This window comes from Monodelphis domestica, chromosome 8 (genome assembly GCF_027887165.1).
Source record: "Monodelphis domestica isolate mMonDom1 chromosome 8, mMonDom1.pri, whole genome shotgun sequence".
Taxonomy (NCBI): Eukaryota; Metazoa; Chordata; class Mammalia; order Didelphimorphia; family Didelphidae; genus Monodelphis; species Monodelphis domestica.
The window spans coordinates 60,986,080-61,003,490 of record NC_077234.1 but is presented as its reverse complement, the minus strand read 5'-3'; the positions used below and the strand labels follow the sequence as shown (position 1 = coordinate 61,003,490).

Below are 17,411 nucleotides of genomic sequence, written 5' to 3'. Positions count from 1 at the left end.
AAATTTAGTTTAATAATTATTCAGTATTCTGTGCAGGATGCAACTTGTGATGATTGTAGTATCAGAAAGTGATGGTGTTTGCCACATTTTGTGTCATGTTGCAGATGTACAGTCTGTGAAGGTCCTGCAATGGCCATAGCAGTTCACAGTCAGACCACTGACATCCCTTTATGTCCTGATGGCTGGATTTCTCTTTGGAAAGGATTTTCTTTTGTCATGGTAAGCGAAAAAGCTGAAGCAAAATCATAGCAGATGCTATTTTTAGCAGCATAACAGGCTAATGTTGTACATAGTCCTCAGCTTGACCCCTGAAAATGATCATTTCTACTGCTTCTGTTTTCACAGTATACAAGTGCAGGCTCAGAAGGCTCTGGGCAAGCACTAGCATCCCCTGGTTCTTGCCTGGAAGATTTCCGTGCCAATCCATTTATAGAATGTCATGGCAGGGGAACTTGCAACTACTATTCAAATTCTTATAGTTTCTGGTTGGCTTCATTAAATCCAAGAAGGATGTTCAGGTAAATATTCAAAGGTAAACCGGGTCTGGAGACTCAATAGGAGAACCTATTGAGAATGCTATTTTAGGGAGACGGCAGAGGAGGGGGATTCATGGGTGAAAGGGCTCCGTGACTTTCGGCGGTGCACAAAAGCGCTTTCTTTCCAGAATGGTTGTGAATAAGATCCTTCCTAGATGGATGGGAGATGGTGGCCAGCCACCTAGGGATCTCTTCAGGGCCAGTGAGGCACTCCAGCCCTGGCAGGCTCATTTGTTATAATAGGAGTAAAGGGGAAGCGGCCGGCGGCTCTGCTGAGCCTGGGCGTTCCTGTCTCTCCCCTTTTTCCCTCAGCGACAGCCCCCGAAAGATGAAAGGGCAACCGGGGTGCCTTTTCACTTCCTTCATGGCGACTTGAAGCATTTCTTCAAAGCGCGCCTCACTGGCTTTTCCCTTTCCTGGGCTCTGACCCACGAGAAAGGCCTGTCGTCATCCCAGAATGTCCGTGAATGTCTTCCATGCTGCTCTTCATCACGGCTGTTCCTAAACGTCCCCTTTTCCACAGTGACCAGAGTGCTTTCCTGCCTTGCTTTTAGAACCTGTTCATGATGTGACTTGTTCCGTTGGTGGCACTAACCTATCCCAGCGATTCTGGTTTTGGGCGTGGGGAGAGCCTTTTGGGTCATTGAACATTGCCCTGCTGTTTGTTTTCTCCAAATTGTCTCGGACCTTTCTGGCTCCACTGGTCAACTTTTCTGGTTCTTCCACGTTGCTTGAGGTTTTTGTTTTTGTTTTTAAATAAATTCTAGGGAATATCTTTATATTACTTAAATGTATTTATTCCTTTGCCCCTTCCAAAAGGCTATCCTATATGACAAAGAATTGTTTTTTTGTTTTTGTTTTTGTTTTTTTGGTTACAATACTCACTTTATTTCACTCCCTCCCCTCCACCCACCCTTCCCGAAGCCCACGCACAATTTCACTGGGTAAAGAATTGTTTTTTAAAAGGAAGAATAAAATATTTCAGCAAAACTGATCAATGTGTTGAAAAAAAATCTGAATATTCATGCAATTTTCCCTATCCCTGGCCCTCTCAGGCTCTACAAAGGAGTAGGTTGGGATGTCTTTTTTGTAACTACTCTTTGGGCCACACTTATCCCTTATAATTTGGCAACATTCATTTCTAGTTGTTCTTTGGTGGTGGTTGTTTCCAAATGCATATTTGTAGTCATTGTGCATGTTGTTTACTCTGCTTATTTAATTGTAACATCAGTTCACATTATCTTTCCAGATTTCTCTGTATTCATCATATTTGGTATTTCCAAGCACAGTAACATTCCATTATATATACCACAACTGATTTGGCCATTCTCTACTTAATGGGCATTTCTTTTGTTTCCGATTCTGTTGGCAACATTCTAATGTTATTTGTCTCACATGCAAAGAATCTACCAATACTACTAAAAGCACATTCAGATTGGCACCACCAGCATCTAAGCACTTTCAGAATCAAGTTTAGCCAGCACATAATGTAATTATGAATGTCAGCAAAACATGTCCTAAGTAAAACATTTCTAATATCATGTATGATATTCATTTGCTAGAAAGTTGTAAGGGGCTTAGGGAGCAGTGGGAGTCAATCAGGAAGACCAGAGTTCAAATACAGATTCTGGCATTAGCTGTGTGACCTTTTTCAAGTCACTTAAGTCCGAGTCAGTTTTCTTCATATATATTACTAGCACCTATCTCCCACACTTGTTATGAGGATAAAATAAGATGTCTGTAAAGTGCTTTGTAAACCTTGAAGTACTGCATAAATGCAAGTTATTATTATAATTACACAATGACCTGATGACTTTGAGAAACGTATCAGTGCAATAAGTAATGGGATGTAGAACATGAGATTTCAAAAATGGAATGGAGATGTCATGATCAAAACAAAGCTAGGACTAAGAAATTCTGTTTAGGTTATTATTTCTAATGAAATCACCTTTTCTATCAGATGGAATGCTTCTGGAAGGAAGCTTTTATTCATAGGCAATCAACTTGTTCTTATCTCCACATTTTTCATATATGCCCCATTAGATCCACTCACAAAGCCTAATCACTTCTCACCAGGATTATTAAAAGTTATTGTAATATTGCTATAATAATATTATGAAATTTAATGTGATTATTCTAATAGATCAAATGCTATTTGGTCTTCCTACTTCCAGTTTCTTACCATGCCAAACTACCATCCACACAGGCATCAAGGTGATTTTCCTAAAGGACACTTCTAACTAGGTTGCCTCCCTATACAGTAAGATCCAGTGGTTTACTCCTAACTCTCTTATCAAACAAAAATTCAAATTTCTGGCACTTTATGCTCCTTATCATTTGGCCCTTTCCTACATTCTAATCTTCTCAAAAACACATCTGTTATTTATAAGCTTATTTCTTTACATGCCATCTTCCTCCTAGGTATGTAAGGTCCTTATTAAGGACAGGTATTATTTCACTTAGCACCATGCCTGGGACATAGTAAACAATTACTATTTGTTGATGGATAATTTGGGATGAAGTGGCACAAATGCACTTATCCCTACAGTAACATGATCATTTATTCTCTATTCTACCAGAGATCCATTATCACCATTTTCATCCATATATGAATCAACAACTTTCTGTATTGTAATAAAATCTGCAAAAATCTGATTCAATTTTTTTTAGCATTTTATGTAATTAAATAATCTTTACAAAGTATTTTGAGCTACTGTGTTTCCGGTTTTGAACTACCATATTTATGCATATCTAAACACAAGATGATTTCTTCATTTTCTAAAAGCAGGAACTCCCCCAGGGTAATGTCAGTTAATCAGTCAACAAACATTCCTTAAGTACTTACTAGGTGCTAGACATTTTCTCACTGAGAAATGGGGATGTTGGGTTTTTTTCCTTTGTATCTGAACATGTACAATATACTAGCTAAATGTCAGTTGACTAAATTAAACAAGTGTTTTCTCTTTAATATTTTTCCCCAGAAAACCTACTCCATCTACTGTGAAAGCTGGAGAACTAGAGAGGATCATCAGTCGCTGTCAAGTGTGCATGAAGAGAAGAGACTAACTAAATCACAGAAAATAAAACTGCTACCAAAGCAGAGAATGGTCATTTTTAAAGCAATGATCTAACAAATAGCAGTCTAGCTATGCTACCACAGAAATTCTGATTAAGAATAAAATTGCTGTAGTGTGTGCCACCAGATTACTCACAAAAGTATTACTACAGCCTTTAGATCACTGTTGGCTTAAAGTATCAAATAAATGGTGGTTGAAAAGAAACTAAATGCCCCAAATCAAATGGGGTATGCCTCAAAGTATACTTAAGGCTCATTTACCTGCTCTCCAAGACTCCAGGGAAAGTTAATTCTTGGCTCCTAAAGGATATCGAGAAGACTTTTCCAATAGGCAAAAGTATCCTGGACAAATGTTGACTGATTTATTATACTTGATAAAGTCTAGGACAAAACTGACCCTGTCTCAGGACTACATATTTCCCAAAGCCCATTCAAACCACTTAAGTCTTCTATCAGCAGGAAACCCAGGGCTGATACTAACCCAAAAAGGGAACACTAATGAAAAAATTTTTAAGTGTATGGACTCATTGCATGTCTTATTGTAACACTTACCTAGTGAAATATGTATATATATATATATATATATATGTATATATACATATATATGTGTGTGTGTGTGCCTTACTACCATAAAGTGACATATAATGTTAAAGATATCAAATTATCACTCAAAGTAGGCAAAACTCAAGCCATTTAAATATTCATTTTAACAGACTATTTTCTATCTGCCCTTTGAAAATATTCTTCTCTTTAACACTTCTCCCAATCCTCTAGACTCTTCTATTGGGAAATGGATATACTTAACTTCCCACCTCACTCTCCAACGTCCTGGGGATGATCAGTTACCCATGGCCAGAAAGGAAGTAGGGCAAATGAGCAGCCAAGGTGAGAGTTATTAGATAGACAGCCTATGTGCTACAGTGGTATCTATGAAACAGTAAAAGAGCCCAAAGGCTTCCAGGACAATCAGAAGCAAGGATCACTTGATCTGTAGAGGAGAAATAGGACCATGGATATCATTGAAGTATTCCTACAAGTGTCAATGCTAACTAATCAAATTCAGTTATAATCTTGCTCAAAACAGCTATTCTTTGATGTAATTTTGCATTCTTCTCACTGGTAGACTTATTTTCTTGTTTGTCATCTTATAAAATGTTTCCTATGTAAAAAGCAACTTGTTAAATTAACTGGCAATGCACATAAACCAGAATGCTTAAAAAACAGAATGCTTGGATAAGCTTCAAATGTTCTGCATTGTTACAAGGGAATCACTTTAAAGGACTGATATATATTAATTTAAGGTCGCCAAGGAATCAGCTATGTAATTCCTAAATGAAAAACTCAAGTCAGCCGTCAGCCTTTTTTGGAGTTTAATTACAATAGGAGCAAGAAAGGAATTAGAGATATATATAGAGAGAGAAAGGGGAGAGAAGGGAATAGGGCTTAAATACCCCTTCTGTTTTGGCTGGGCCAAAAGGCCCAAGCCCTTAGATAGCTGGGGCAAAGAAAAGAGATCAGTCCCTTTCACTCACGTGTCCAAAATGGAGAAACAGTCTCAGAGGCCCCCACCTTCAGCTTCCTCCAGAGCAAGCTTCCCCCGACCCAGGAACCACACCGACCAAAAAAATCCACAACCCTTCAGTCTCCAGACCCTCCTATCTTTAAGGACACCATCCAAGTTGCCTCCCCTCAGTCCTCACATCTACCAATCACTCTTCATCAATTTCCCTGTCAATGGAGGCTCTCGCTTAACCCAGGACCGCCCAGAGGTTTCTGGCTTTTGCACATGTCTGTTGAAGGTCATATTTTCAAATGATTAAATCTATACTCCTTTGCTACAGCCCTTTCTAAATCCTGTTAACCTGAGTAGGGTAGAGATTGGAATAATTAAATTTTGATCTAGGCTGCAGCCCTTACTCAATCCTATTAGGACTGAATAGGGTGGAGATTTATTCCAAGTATCTCCATTGTATCAATTCTAAAATCAATCAAGACTCAAAGAAATTCCTGTTCTATGCTTAAGCATAGATCAAAGTCCTTTCCATTGTTCAGCAAAGGGTTTCTGTCCTAAAGTAATCTTAAGAAGGGAAGAGAAGGAACCTCCCATGCCAATGGAGTTCCCATTCCAATAGACTATCAGTAAGAAATTTTCCAAGTATGAAATATCCCAATGGTGAAATTTTCAACAATTATAAGTCTAAGGAAATTTGAGGTTTACAGCATATATAATGATTACTATCTTCTATGGCTACAAAGGATCCCAGGTCTCCCACATTTTTTGCCTTCTGTAGCTCTCTCTAGATCTGCCATCATGTCTAAAAGTTCAATAGGCATGGGAAAAGAATTTAACACTGACTGTTAATACTGATTGCAGCTTGCTTTTGGAGGTCTTAGAGAAGAGACCCTGAGAGTTGGATGAGAGCCCTCTGATTTGTACCATATTCTCATCAGCTTACCTCACATCAAACTCTAACTCAAAGGAAAGGAAAAAAATAAACAAAAAAAAGTTTATATAAAATAATGTATAAAAAATGGACATGGATTCCAGAAAGACCTGAATACAGGTTCCCTTCTCTGCCACATGTTGTTTCTGAGACCTAGGGCAAATAATTTAATTTCTCTGTGCTCTAGAAAACTTTATAGGTTGCAAAGATACCCAACTCCATTGGTGGAAGGATTTTCCTTAGCTGAGAGTTTCTGGTATTAATGAAATCACAAGTCCAGTCAGTGTTCTAAACTCTCCTAGAACCAAGCCTTTCAACTCTCTCTATTTTATTTCCTGAGAAATGTTTCAATAAAAACAGAAAATCAAACTTTTACTAAATATATGACTATATGTTTAAAGTTTCCAAGAACAAGTGAATGCTTTTTATTATTTTATTTGTTGTTTTTAAACTATCTCCTTTAAAAGGAAACATGATAACTCTGCTAGCAGAAATATTTTAGGAATTCCTTTATACAAGGCGTGCCAAAAGGCTATTAAAAGGCAATAGCCCTTTAAGCTTGAACTGGCATTATTTATATACACTAAGACAGTATTTTGCAAATGTCTCCTCATTTTTTTTAAACCCTTACCTTCTACCTTAGAATTAACACAATGTATTGGCTCCAAGACAGAAGAGCAGTAAGGGGTAGGCAAAGGGGGTTAGTGACTTACATAGGGTCATACATCTAGGAAATATCTAAGGTCACATTTGACCCCAACCTCCTTTCTCTAAGCCTGGTTCTCTATCTACTGAGCCACTTAGCTGCCTCCCATCATTCATTTTCAAGCATGTAAATGAGATTGTTTTACAAATCTATAGTCACAGATTTTTGAAGCTAGGAAGGATTGCAAAGATCAACTAGGGACCCATCTTCTTACTTTAAAGATAAGTAAGCTGAGACTAAGTTGCCACAGCTAATTAACAGGAAAAGACAGAATCCAAATCTTTTTACTTCCAGTGCTATGAGTATGGCTAAACTGCAAATGAAATCCTATTCAAAAATTGGGCATAATGTACTGAAGTCATTTGCATAAACTGCATACTAATACATTTTATATGATATAGTACTTTCAATTATTTCATTATTTCTGACTTTTAAAAAATAATCAATTTCTGTTAGAAATTGATTAGCTTTTTAGATTAAATATGAATAATTAATCATCTCTTTTAAAAATCTGTAGTTTCAAAGTGGGATTTAGCAGTCTGTAAAAAGATTTCCCAAAGGCTTGTTTTAACAGGATAAACATTTTTTTAATTTTCCAAATTAAATTAATTAATGTAATTCTTGGCAGTTAGAATTTTAAAAATTAAACAACAAATTTTTCTATATGTCAAATGTCATGCAACTACCCAATGTCATTTAACATTATATATACAAGAAATGAAGTGCTACTTTTAAACACTTAGTGTTTTGTGGTTCAAGAAATGGATAACATTATTATATAAATATTTCAGTGAATAGAACTAAAGTGGAAAATGTTGCTTTTTATATTTTATTGATGCTGACTCACAAACTAAAAATAAAATTAATATTTGATCTAAAATATTGAATGAATTATTGCCTTTAACTTTTATAATATTAGTTAGGGAAGAATATTTTATAGATTTTCACATTTGCAGAATTGTCAAAGTAGGTCTTTGATTTGTTTCATAAAATGCAAACCTTAGCCAGGTTATAACTAGGATTGTAGAAGGAAGGAATAGTTGTCTTGATAAAAGGAAAGGGTTACAAACATAAAACAAAATTATTAGTAAAACAATTTACCTTTCCTAGACCACTTTTGTGCACGCCTCCCTCATTCCTGGTCCAGTCCTACCCAACATCTCACCCAAATGAAAGACAAAGCTGCCTTTAAGGCTTCCCTAGCTTCTCTATGAAACAAATGTTGGTCTCCATGGCCGAGAATGATGCCTTTGAACTTTCCAAATGTTCTGTGGGTTTATCAAATTGTATTAACTTGTATTACAGTGATCTGTATACAATATGGTCTCCTGATAGATTATAAATTTCTTGTCTTGTTTCATCTTTATCTCCCTAGTGCCTAACGCAAGGCATTGCATACCAGTGTTTCATCTTAGAGTCCTTAATTTGTCTAGTGATTACTACTAGTTTATCACCTTCTTCAACCCATGAATTTCATGACCTCTATCTCAGCCAATCATGAGTCTCTATTGACAAGATCTGAAATCTTGTTATTCATCAAATTCTCCTTTTTGCCTTTTATTGACTCACACGTCCTCAGCTGGTTCTCTCTCCTTTCACTGAAGTACTTGTTTTCCATGTCCATTATCTCTGGTTTGTCTTCACTTACTTTATACATCTAAGTCTTCCAAATTATTGATGGTGGAGTCAAGATGGGGGCTTAGAAACACCAAGTTATTAAGCCAAAACTATAAACATTCTTCTAAAAGCTAGAAGGATAGCTTTCTACACTCCAAGCTGTAGAGGAAGAACAGCAATACAGTCAAAAAGAGCATTTATTTTGGAGTCAGAGGACCTGGGATCAAGTCATGCCACTGTCACTTACTACCTGTTAATAATGATGTGGATTCAGAGGTGCCTAAATTAAGGAAGAAGTCATCCAGGAATGATCAAAGGAAGAAGAGATAACAGTATTGAGAAAGTTGTTTGTCAGTCTAACATGAACAACAGAAAAGATCAGCTCTCTTCCCAAACCACATATCTGGGATATGACAGGGAACCTCTCAGTTCTTACCAAACTTACCCCACTCTTACTAATTCACATGGGACAAAAGATGTGACCAGAAATAACTTATGAAGCACTTTAGTGCAGTAGGCAGTGTGTGCGTCAGAAAGCTGAAGGTTTGATCCTCAGAAGGAGGGTGTGATATACTGGGAGAGGTTTCTGGAGACAAAAAAGAGTCACTTGGCTTGGGCTTAGCCTCCATCTCAAGTGAATTGTCTTTTACCTTTGGACCCATTATTCAGTCTGAAACTGCTAGCCTGAGATTCCCTTCAGGGTGGATTCTCACAGGAACAAGGAACAAGTACAAGCTTGAGGGTCTCCAACTTACAAGCTAGTCCTAAACCTTGGGGTTCATCAAATCTTACTAGGCTATAAGTTTGGGGTTTCTAGATTCCATGTTGACAACCTTCACACCTCTAATAGTCATGCCCCTCTTTCCTCTAACACTTTGACCATCTTGTTGCAGGCCTTTATCATCACATACCTGGACTATTGCCAAAGCTTCTCTGCCTCAAATTTGTCCTCTCCAAATTCTACTCATCTGTCCTAATGACTTTGCTAAAGCACAGATCTAGGTCAGGGCCTATATTTGATAAACTCCAGGGGCTCCCCTACTACCTCTAGGATCTAAAGCCCATCATATTCTGTCCACTTCCTACCTTTCCAGCTTCCTATACCTTACTTCTACTTCAGCTATTATCCAGTGACACTGGCTTCCTTTCAGTTCCTCACCATACATAATCCATCTCCCAAAATCAGACATTTTCACTGGCTCTCCTTCATATCTTCTATCCTCCTTATCTCTATCTTCTGACTTGCCCACCATCCTTCCAGTCCCACATTCTTCTATAAGAATCCTTCTAGGATTACCCTAAATGCTAGTGCCTTCACTCTGCTGATTATTTATTTATCCTGTTTATAACTTCTTTGCATTAAATTGTTTGCATTTTGTGTCTCCCATTAGATCATGAACCCCTTGAGAGCTAGGAATGTTCTTTATCTTTCTTTGTTGCCTAGTCCTTATTGATCTTTTTGCCTTGGAACAGATACTTAGTATTGATTCTATGATAGAAGGTAAGGGTTTAAATAAATAAAAGAAATAGCAGGTGTGAATGCCTAAGTACTATCAGTGACTGAAAGAAAATGAAAAATAGGAAAGGAATCCCAAGTCTAGAAAATGAAGCCTTTCCACATAATAGCTGTTAATACTCTGCCTCCCAAACTACTGTCTTATTTGCTTTATATTTATCATAGTATACCTATTGTTTTTCACATTAGAATGCAAATTCCTTTTAAACAGATTATTTTTTGTGTGTTTACTTCTCTAGTGCTTATCACAGGGCTTGGCACATATCAGAATTGTTAAGATTCTTAAGTGATTAAAAAAAAAAAAACAGGAAATGGATAAGGCCCCAAACTATAGGCTGAAGAAAATGCCTGAGAATCAAAGAGTTAAATAATCTGTTCATGGTCATTCAGCAAGATTTTGGTTCAGATCCCACCTCTGGTATTTACTAGCTATGGCCATGGACTAGTAAGTCATTTTAACCTCTTGAGTCTGCTTCTTCAGCTAGAAAAACAGATAATAAGAGAACATATTTGAGGTGAGCTTCAAATGAGATAATGGATAATGTATTACAAAATGTTCTGCACATTTCAAAGTTCTATGGGTCAGTGGTTTTTTTGGTTTGTTTTTTAAAATAACCTTTATCTTCCATCTTAGAATCAACCTTAGGCAGAAGAATGGCAAGGGTTATGTTACAAGGGAATCACTTTAAAAGACTGATATTAAGGTCACCAAGGAATCAGCTATGTAATTCCTAAATGAAAACTTAAGTCAGCCGTCAATCTTTTATGGAGTTTAATTACAATAGGAGGAAGTAATTAGAGATAGAGAGAGAGAAAAGGGAGAGAAGGAAATAGGGCTTAAATACCCCTTCTGTTTAGGCTGGGCCAAAAGGCCCAAGCCCTTAGATAGCTGGGGCAAAGAAAAGAGATCAGTCCCTATTACTCACGTGACCAAAATGGAGAAACAGTCTCAGAGGTCTCCACCTTCAGCTTCCTTCAGAGCAAGCTTCTCAGAGCCCCACGAACCACACCGACCAACTACTCCCCGCCCCTCGAGTCTTCAGACCCCCTATCTTTAAGGAAACCATCCAAGTTCCTCCCCTCAGTTCTCCCATCTACCAATCACTGTTCATCAATTTCCCTGTGCCAATGGAGGCTCTAGCTTAACCCAGGACCGCCCAGAGGTTTCTGGCTTTTGCACATGTCTGTTGAAGGTCATATTTTCAAATGATTAAATCTTTGCTCCTTTGCTACAGCCCTTTCTAAATCCTGTTAACCTGAGTAGGGTAGAGATTGGAATAATTAAATTTTGATCTAGGCTGCAGCCCTTACTCAATCCTGTTAGGACTGAATAGGGTGGAGATTTATTCCAAGTATCTCCATTGTATCAATTCTAAAATCAATCAAGACTCAAAGAAATTCCTGTTCTATGCTTAAGCATAGGTCAAAGTCCTTCCATTGTTCAGCAAAAGGTTTCTGTCCTAAAGTAATCTTAAGAAGGGAAGAGAAGGAACCTCCCATGCCAATGGGGTTCCCATTCCAATAGACTATCAGTAAGAAATTTTCCAAGTATGAAATATCCCAATGGTGAAATTTCCAACATTTATAAGTCTAAGGAAATTTCAGGTTTACAGTTAGGTGATGGGGGTTAAGTGACTTGCACAGAGTCACACATCTAGGACTTGTCAGAGATGAGATTTGATCCCAGGATTCCTGTCTCTAGGCCTGGCTCTCAACATGTTGAGCAGACTAGCTGCCCCCTGAGCAGTATTTACTAGAAGGTCAACAAAGGAAACAAGGTGGGAAATTCTCAGAAACTGTGGAAGAAAATTCTGCCTTTCTCCACCTTTTCTAAAAGTTCTTAATCTTGTTCCCAATGTTAAATTCTATCAATAGTACTTTTGCACTGTCTTTGAGATGTGGCATAGAAACTTCAAAGCCAGAAAAACTTATTTTAAGTGGCTGTTAAGTCAATTAAACACTCAATGCCTTAGGCAACTAAAACTGAAGTTCAGAGAAGGCCTGCTTTAAATGGAGTTTTTAATCACCTGGGAATTCCCTGTTCTAATGTTCATGGAGTCTCTTATCCTTATTCACAAACAAGGCCCCTCACCCATGGGCTTCCATATTCTTATCTTAAAACAAAACTGAAGAAGTTGGACCAGATGAGTAAGTGTGAAATATATTTTTAATTATGGAATCAAATATGTATGCTTTTTGTGCAATGGAATATTTTTGAGTTTGTTGGTTATTTTAAAGAACAAAAAATGAGCCTGTTTGGTTTTAAATTCTATTATCTCATTCAAACCTCCCAACACCCCTCATTTCCACCTCTGGGTCACAGATAAGTATCTCACTTTCTGCAGGAAGCCCATCTCCTTCCTCCTATATGTTAGCACCTTCCCTCTGAAATTATGCCGGGCTTATTCTGTCTATATAGTTTGCACGAGGTCTTTTACACATCATACCTCCATCAGTCTGAGAGCTCTCTGAGATGAAGGGCTGGGCTGGCCTTTTTAGGTGTCACCAGAGTTTGGGTAAAATCCTGGCATCCAGTAGGTGCTTAATTGTTTGTTTTAAACCCTTACCTGCTATCTTAGAATCAATTCTGTGTATCAGTTCCAAAGCAAAAGAGCAGTAAGGGCTAAACAATGGAGGTTAAGTGACTTGCCATGGGTCACCCGGCTAGTGTCTGAAGCTAAATTTGAACCCAGGACCTCCTGTCTCCAGGCCTGGCTCTCTGTCCCCTGAGCCACCTAGCTGTCCTTTTAATATTTAGACTGAGAAGCAGCACCCAATAGACGCTGTATAATTGCCTGCTGGCAGGCTGTACAGGTCCTGATTGTGTGCCCATTCACAGATGCTACTCAAGGTACAGCGCTGTTATCTGAGGATCCTGGAGAAAGGAAGGAGTTGTCATCCTCGGGAGTTCTAGGGTCCAGGCCTAAATTCTGTTTATTGCCTGGATGCGCCTAAGAATATCATCATTCGGACCTCAGGGGGCTTCTAGGCCTGAGGTCCCAGCACCAAAAGACGCCTCCCGGGCACCGTGAACCTGCAATCTTTAAAGTCACCGTGACGTGACGTGACGTGGCCCGAGCCTACCCGGCTCCGCACGCACGTAGAACGTGGGCCGCCGGATTCCTTCTCCCGCGACAAAGATGTCGGCCTGGCGTCACCCGTCTGCGCTGGGCGAGCGCCGCCACGCTTCCGCCCGGCTCAAAGTCACCTGACCGAGCTTGGCTCCAGCTACGGTTCCTCCAAGGGGCCAGCCCTGGCCGTTCTCTCCCTCTCTTCGGAGCCGCTGCGGGGCCGTCCAGCCCGCTGCCTGTCCCCGGGGTCTTCATGCCCCCGGCCAACGGCCTCTGAGAGCGCTCAGGCCGAGCCACCGGGGAAGCCGGCCCGACAGGCCCTCGCCGGCGACTTCACCAACGGGGCTCTAGGGTGAGTCTCCGCCCCGTCGCCATCCCCTCCTCTAGCATAGTCCGGCCGGCCAGCCCGGCCCTGGGCCTCGGACTCCGCAAGAAGGCGGGCTTGGAGCCTAGGGCTGGGGGTGGGTGGGGGCGGGACCTGGCCTCGGTCTTCCCCTCCTCCCTCGCGACTTCTCTCGGCCTTCAAGGCCTCGCTTCTTTTGAAACCCAGTGAAATTCTCGCCCCGGGGACTTACTCTGTCTTGTCGGGGGGGAGGGAGTGGAAGGGGAGGGAGGCTCCCCCTCCTCTGCTTCGGCTCTTTGAGTGACCTTGAATTTGACCTCCAGGCGGAGGCCGGCCCCCCCCTTCACCTTTGGGGAGCCGGGCTCACCTCGCTCGTGACCCCTCCTGGAGGGGGAGGGAGGTCAGCTAGGGACCGGCTCTAAAGAGCCGCGAGGAAGCCAAACGAATGTCGTCATCACTGAGAGTGTTAAAAACCCACTGTGTGTGGAGCTGGGCGCCCGGGCGTGAGAAGGACCGCTTCTGCCCTCGGGTAGTTCTCTGTCACCTTCGCCTTTGGCTGCCTTTGCTGGCCACGGGCATGTCCAGTGATGAGGATTTCTTGAAAGCACTGAGTTACTGAGAGGATCGATAATTTGGCCAAGGTCCTTCCTGATAACTGGCAGAGTCAAAATTCGATTCCAAACCCTCTGACTCCAAATTCGTTCTATTTCCCTGAGCTGCCTCCACATTCCAAAGGAGCTGCTGCTGCTCCTCTGAGTCTCTTTTAGGGAAGAAATGGAGGAGAGCGAGGTGGAGAGACCTGATGCTATTTTTCTTAGCTATAGCTGTTAAGTCCTATCTGCTTAGAAGGGAATTTGTACGAGTGTAGTAAACAAGCATTTATTAAGCGCTTCGTATGGGCCAGACACCCTACTTGGCAATGTGGACACACTAAGGCAAAAAAAGAGCCTTTCGCTTGCAATGAGCTTTTAGCTTAAACGGAGGAATCTATTTGAAAATATGAAAGGTCGGGCACCATCTCCCTATTTAAAGTTTAATATGATAAAAGACCCCTGGGGACAGCGTCTAAATGTTACACTGATTGGGGTGGGGTTGGGGGGCAGGACTGAGCATTTAATAGTTTGGTGATTTGTTTTTATTTTATTTTTAAATCCTTACTTGGAATCAAGTTCCAAGGCAGAAGAGCAGTAAGGGTTGGGGGGTTAAGTGACTTGCTTGGAAGTGTCTGAGGTCACATTTGAATCCCCTGACCTTTTGTCTCTAGGCCTAGCTCTATCCTCTGAGCCACTTAACTGCCCCCTTGTGATTTGTTTTAATGAAAAGGTAGAAAAAAAACTTAAGTTGTTAATTTACAGAAAATAACTACGTCTACTCATTTTTTCTTCCCAGCTCCTCCCAAATAGTATAGTATTTGATTAACATAAAGTGTTGTCACTCCTTTTCAATGAATAGAAAATGTGCTTGTGTACTGATGAGGGCAAGATCTTACTTAATAAGAGTCAACAGTTTAAGTTAACTGTTGCCTCCTGGTGTTAACTTGTAGTTAGTTGTTTTTTAATCATTTATTTTTGAGGTTACATTTTGAGTCCCAGATTTTCACCATCCCAGGCCCACGTTGAGCGAAGCCAACATTTGATGGGCGAGCACTTGTGTGTGTGTAACCCTACAATACATACTTCCATATATCAGTTTTCCCTGGAGATATTTAGCATTTTCTTTCATTAATTCCTGATAGTGAATTTGGATGCTCATATTACTTAGAATAGCTTAGTCATTCACAGTTACTCTTCAGACAATATTGCTGTTACTGTATACAAGATTCTTCTTGGTTTTGCTTCTTCACTGCATTATTTTATACATATTTTTCTTCCCCCCCCCTTTTTTTAAATCCTTACCTTCTATCTTAGAATCAGTACTGTCTATTGGGGTAGGCAGTGAGGGCTAATTGACTTACCCAGGGTCACACAGCTAGGAAGCCTACATATTTTTTAAAACCAATCTGCTCACCATTTCTTACAATGCAGTAGTATTCCATCACAATCATATACCCCAGCTTATACAGCCATTTCCCAGCTGATGAACACCCCCTCAATTTCCAGTTCTTTGCTATTGTCAATGAAATTTTAAGATACCCTATTAACTTCTATTTTCCCATTATTGATTGAAGTACTAAAAACAGATACTTCAAGAATTCTGATTATTTGCTAAGAATTGCTTACAAAAGAGTGGGATTGGGTTACACATAACACAGGAAGATCTACATTAGCTTTTTTCAACAACAAGCAGATGGTCCCCATGATTACTCTGAGTGACAACTTTCAGAGACTACATTGTTTCTATTTCAAGCATATATTTATCAGCCTTGTTTATTAGAACATACCATATCCTGCATACTGAGGTAGATACTTAGTGGTGATAGTTCTTAAATCATTACATTTCCCCAGAGCAGAGATCTGTGGTCTTTATGTGTAAGGATTTTTACCCAGAGTGATGTAACTTAAATGGGAAAAGCATGTATAATGTGTTTACATTTTATTTGAGCAATTGAAACATAACAGAATTGAAATTGAGTGGAAATGCCCTTTTTACCCTTGGACCTTGATAAAAATGTTGACTCAAGCATGTTCCTTTCATTTCAATTTCTTTGAGCTCAAATTAACTGCAAGAAAATTTGCCTCTTTCAGAAGATATCTTTTCAAATGTGACCCTGTTTCTTAATCCTAATGTAAGAAGTATTGTAAAAACAAACTTGTGCTTGTTAGAAAATATGACTGTGGAACTGCCATAATGGACTCCTAACTCTTCTTCCTGACTCCATTTTCTTTCTCTTTCATCCTAGTTTTCACATTGCTGCCCCATCTTAATACCACTCTGTGAACACTTATTAAGCTCCTATTTGATTTATACTGGGCACTAGGGATGGAAAGCCACACAAATAGGGACACACTCCCAACTTCAAGGAGCTAACATTCTATTGTATCTCCTCTACACAGGGACCTTTTACAACCCTTTACTGTATGCAAAATATAGTTTAAATACATGTTCTTTCATTCAACCCCCTCCACACTGGTTCAAACCTTCCTTTACAATTTTCCCTTATGGCTCTTTTCCTTTACTCTTTTCAAATCAAACTTCACAACTCTGTTTTCCATTTCCTCCCATTCCTAACCTCTGCTATCTCCCAGTTTTGCCCATTTGAATTCCTCCCTTATTTAAAAAGTCCAACAGAGGTTCTCCCTTTGCTAATAATATTCTAAATTGCATAGCAATTAAAGACTTGTAAGGTGCTTCATCTGATTTGATTGTCACTACAACATTGTGAAGTTGGTTTTAATATGGCTGTTTTACAAATGAAGAAACTGAGACTTAAAGAGGCTATGTGACTTTACCAGAGTCACAAAAATACCTGTAGTGGGACTTGAACCCAGGTCTTTTTGATTAGGGAGTCTAACACTCTTCCCTCTCTTTGATACCCTAGTAGAATCTCAGCACTTTGTCTGGATCTCTTCTTGCACTGATCATATTCTGCCAAACATTATAGCTATTTGTGTACTTGCCATTTCCCCATTACATTGCCAACTCAAGGGCAGGAACTGTGTCATATTTCTTTATTCCACCAATGCCTAGTCCCTATAGTTCTTTGCACAGAGATGTGGTTTGGGAGGGAGCCTTAGTACCCACTATGCAAATGGGCTGGCTATAGAGTCAGGATCTGGTATTAAACCCTACCTCAGGGATCCTTGTAAATTTTGGCAAGTTACTTTAACCTTTCTGGGCCTCAGATTCATCATCTGTAAAATGGTGGTGGGATGAGAAGAGACAGGGAGAAAAGTTGAAGACATGGTCTCTGAATTTCCTTCCAGCTTTAAGATCCTCCGAAATATTTATTGAAGTTAATTGGGTTACTTCCTGACTTGTGCCTTGAGATGTGGCGATAAAAATAAATTACATGGAGTGGTATAGAAATTTATTCTTGTTAGAGATCCTGTGAATTGATGGACCTGTTGGATTATCATGTCATTATACTTAGATATTTTGTAGCTGTGATCTTTTTGGTTTGGACACTCCAGTCATATAGCTGGCATCCCATCTACAATAGTTT

The 17,411-nt window shown here is 39.7% G+C and overlaps 2 protein-coding genes across 35 annotated transcripts in view; both read left to right on the top strand.

The window, feature by feature from the left end:
* Positions 1-8,105, top strand: part of COL4A3 (collagen type IV alpha 3 chain) — a 174,583-nt gene extending 166,478 nt beyond the window's left edge. Inside the window, 3 exon segments of the mRNA XM_056808486.1 lie at positions 105-219; positions 346-518; positions 3,518-8,105. Of these exon segments, the coding sequence (XP_056664464.1) occupies positions 105-219; positions 346-518; positions 3,518-3,602 (373 nt within the window). The 3' untranslated portion in view covers positions 3,603-8,105.
* A 4,895-nt stretch (positions 8,106-13,000) lies between these two features.
* MFF (mitochondrial fission factor) overlaps positions 13,001-17,411 on the top strand; it is a 42,354-nt gene continuing 37,943 nt past the window's right edge. For 21 of the 34 annotated variants that reach the window (XM_016425276.2, XM_016425275.2, XM_056808435.1 and 18 more), the window contains exon 1: positions 13,001-13,318. The gene's annotated coding sequence lies outside the window, so the exon portion shown is untranslated. The remainder of the gene's footprint in view (positions 13,319-17,411) is intronic. The other 13 variants (XM_056808424.1, XM_056808426.1, XM_056808423.1 and 10 more) reach the window with 9 other exon arrangements.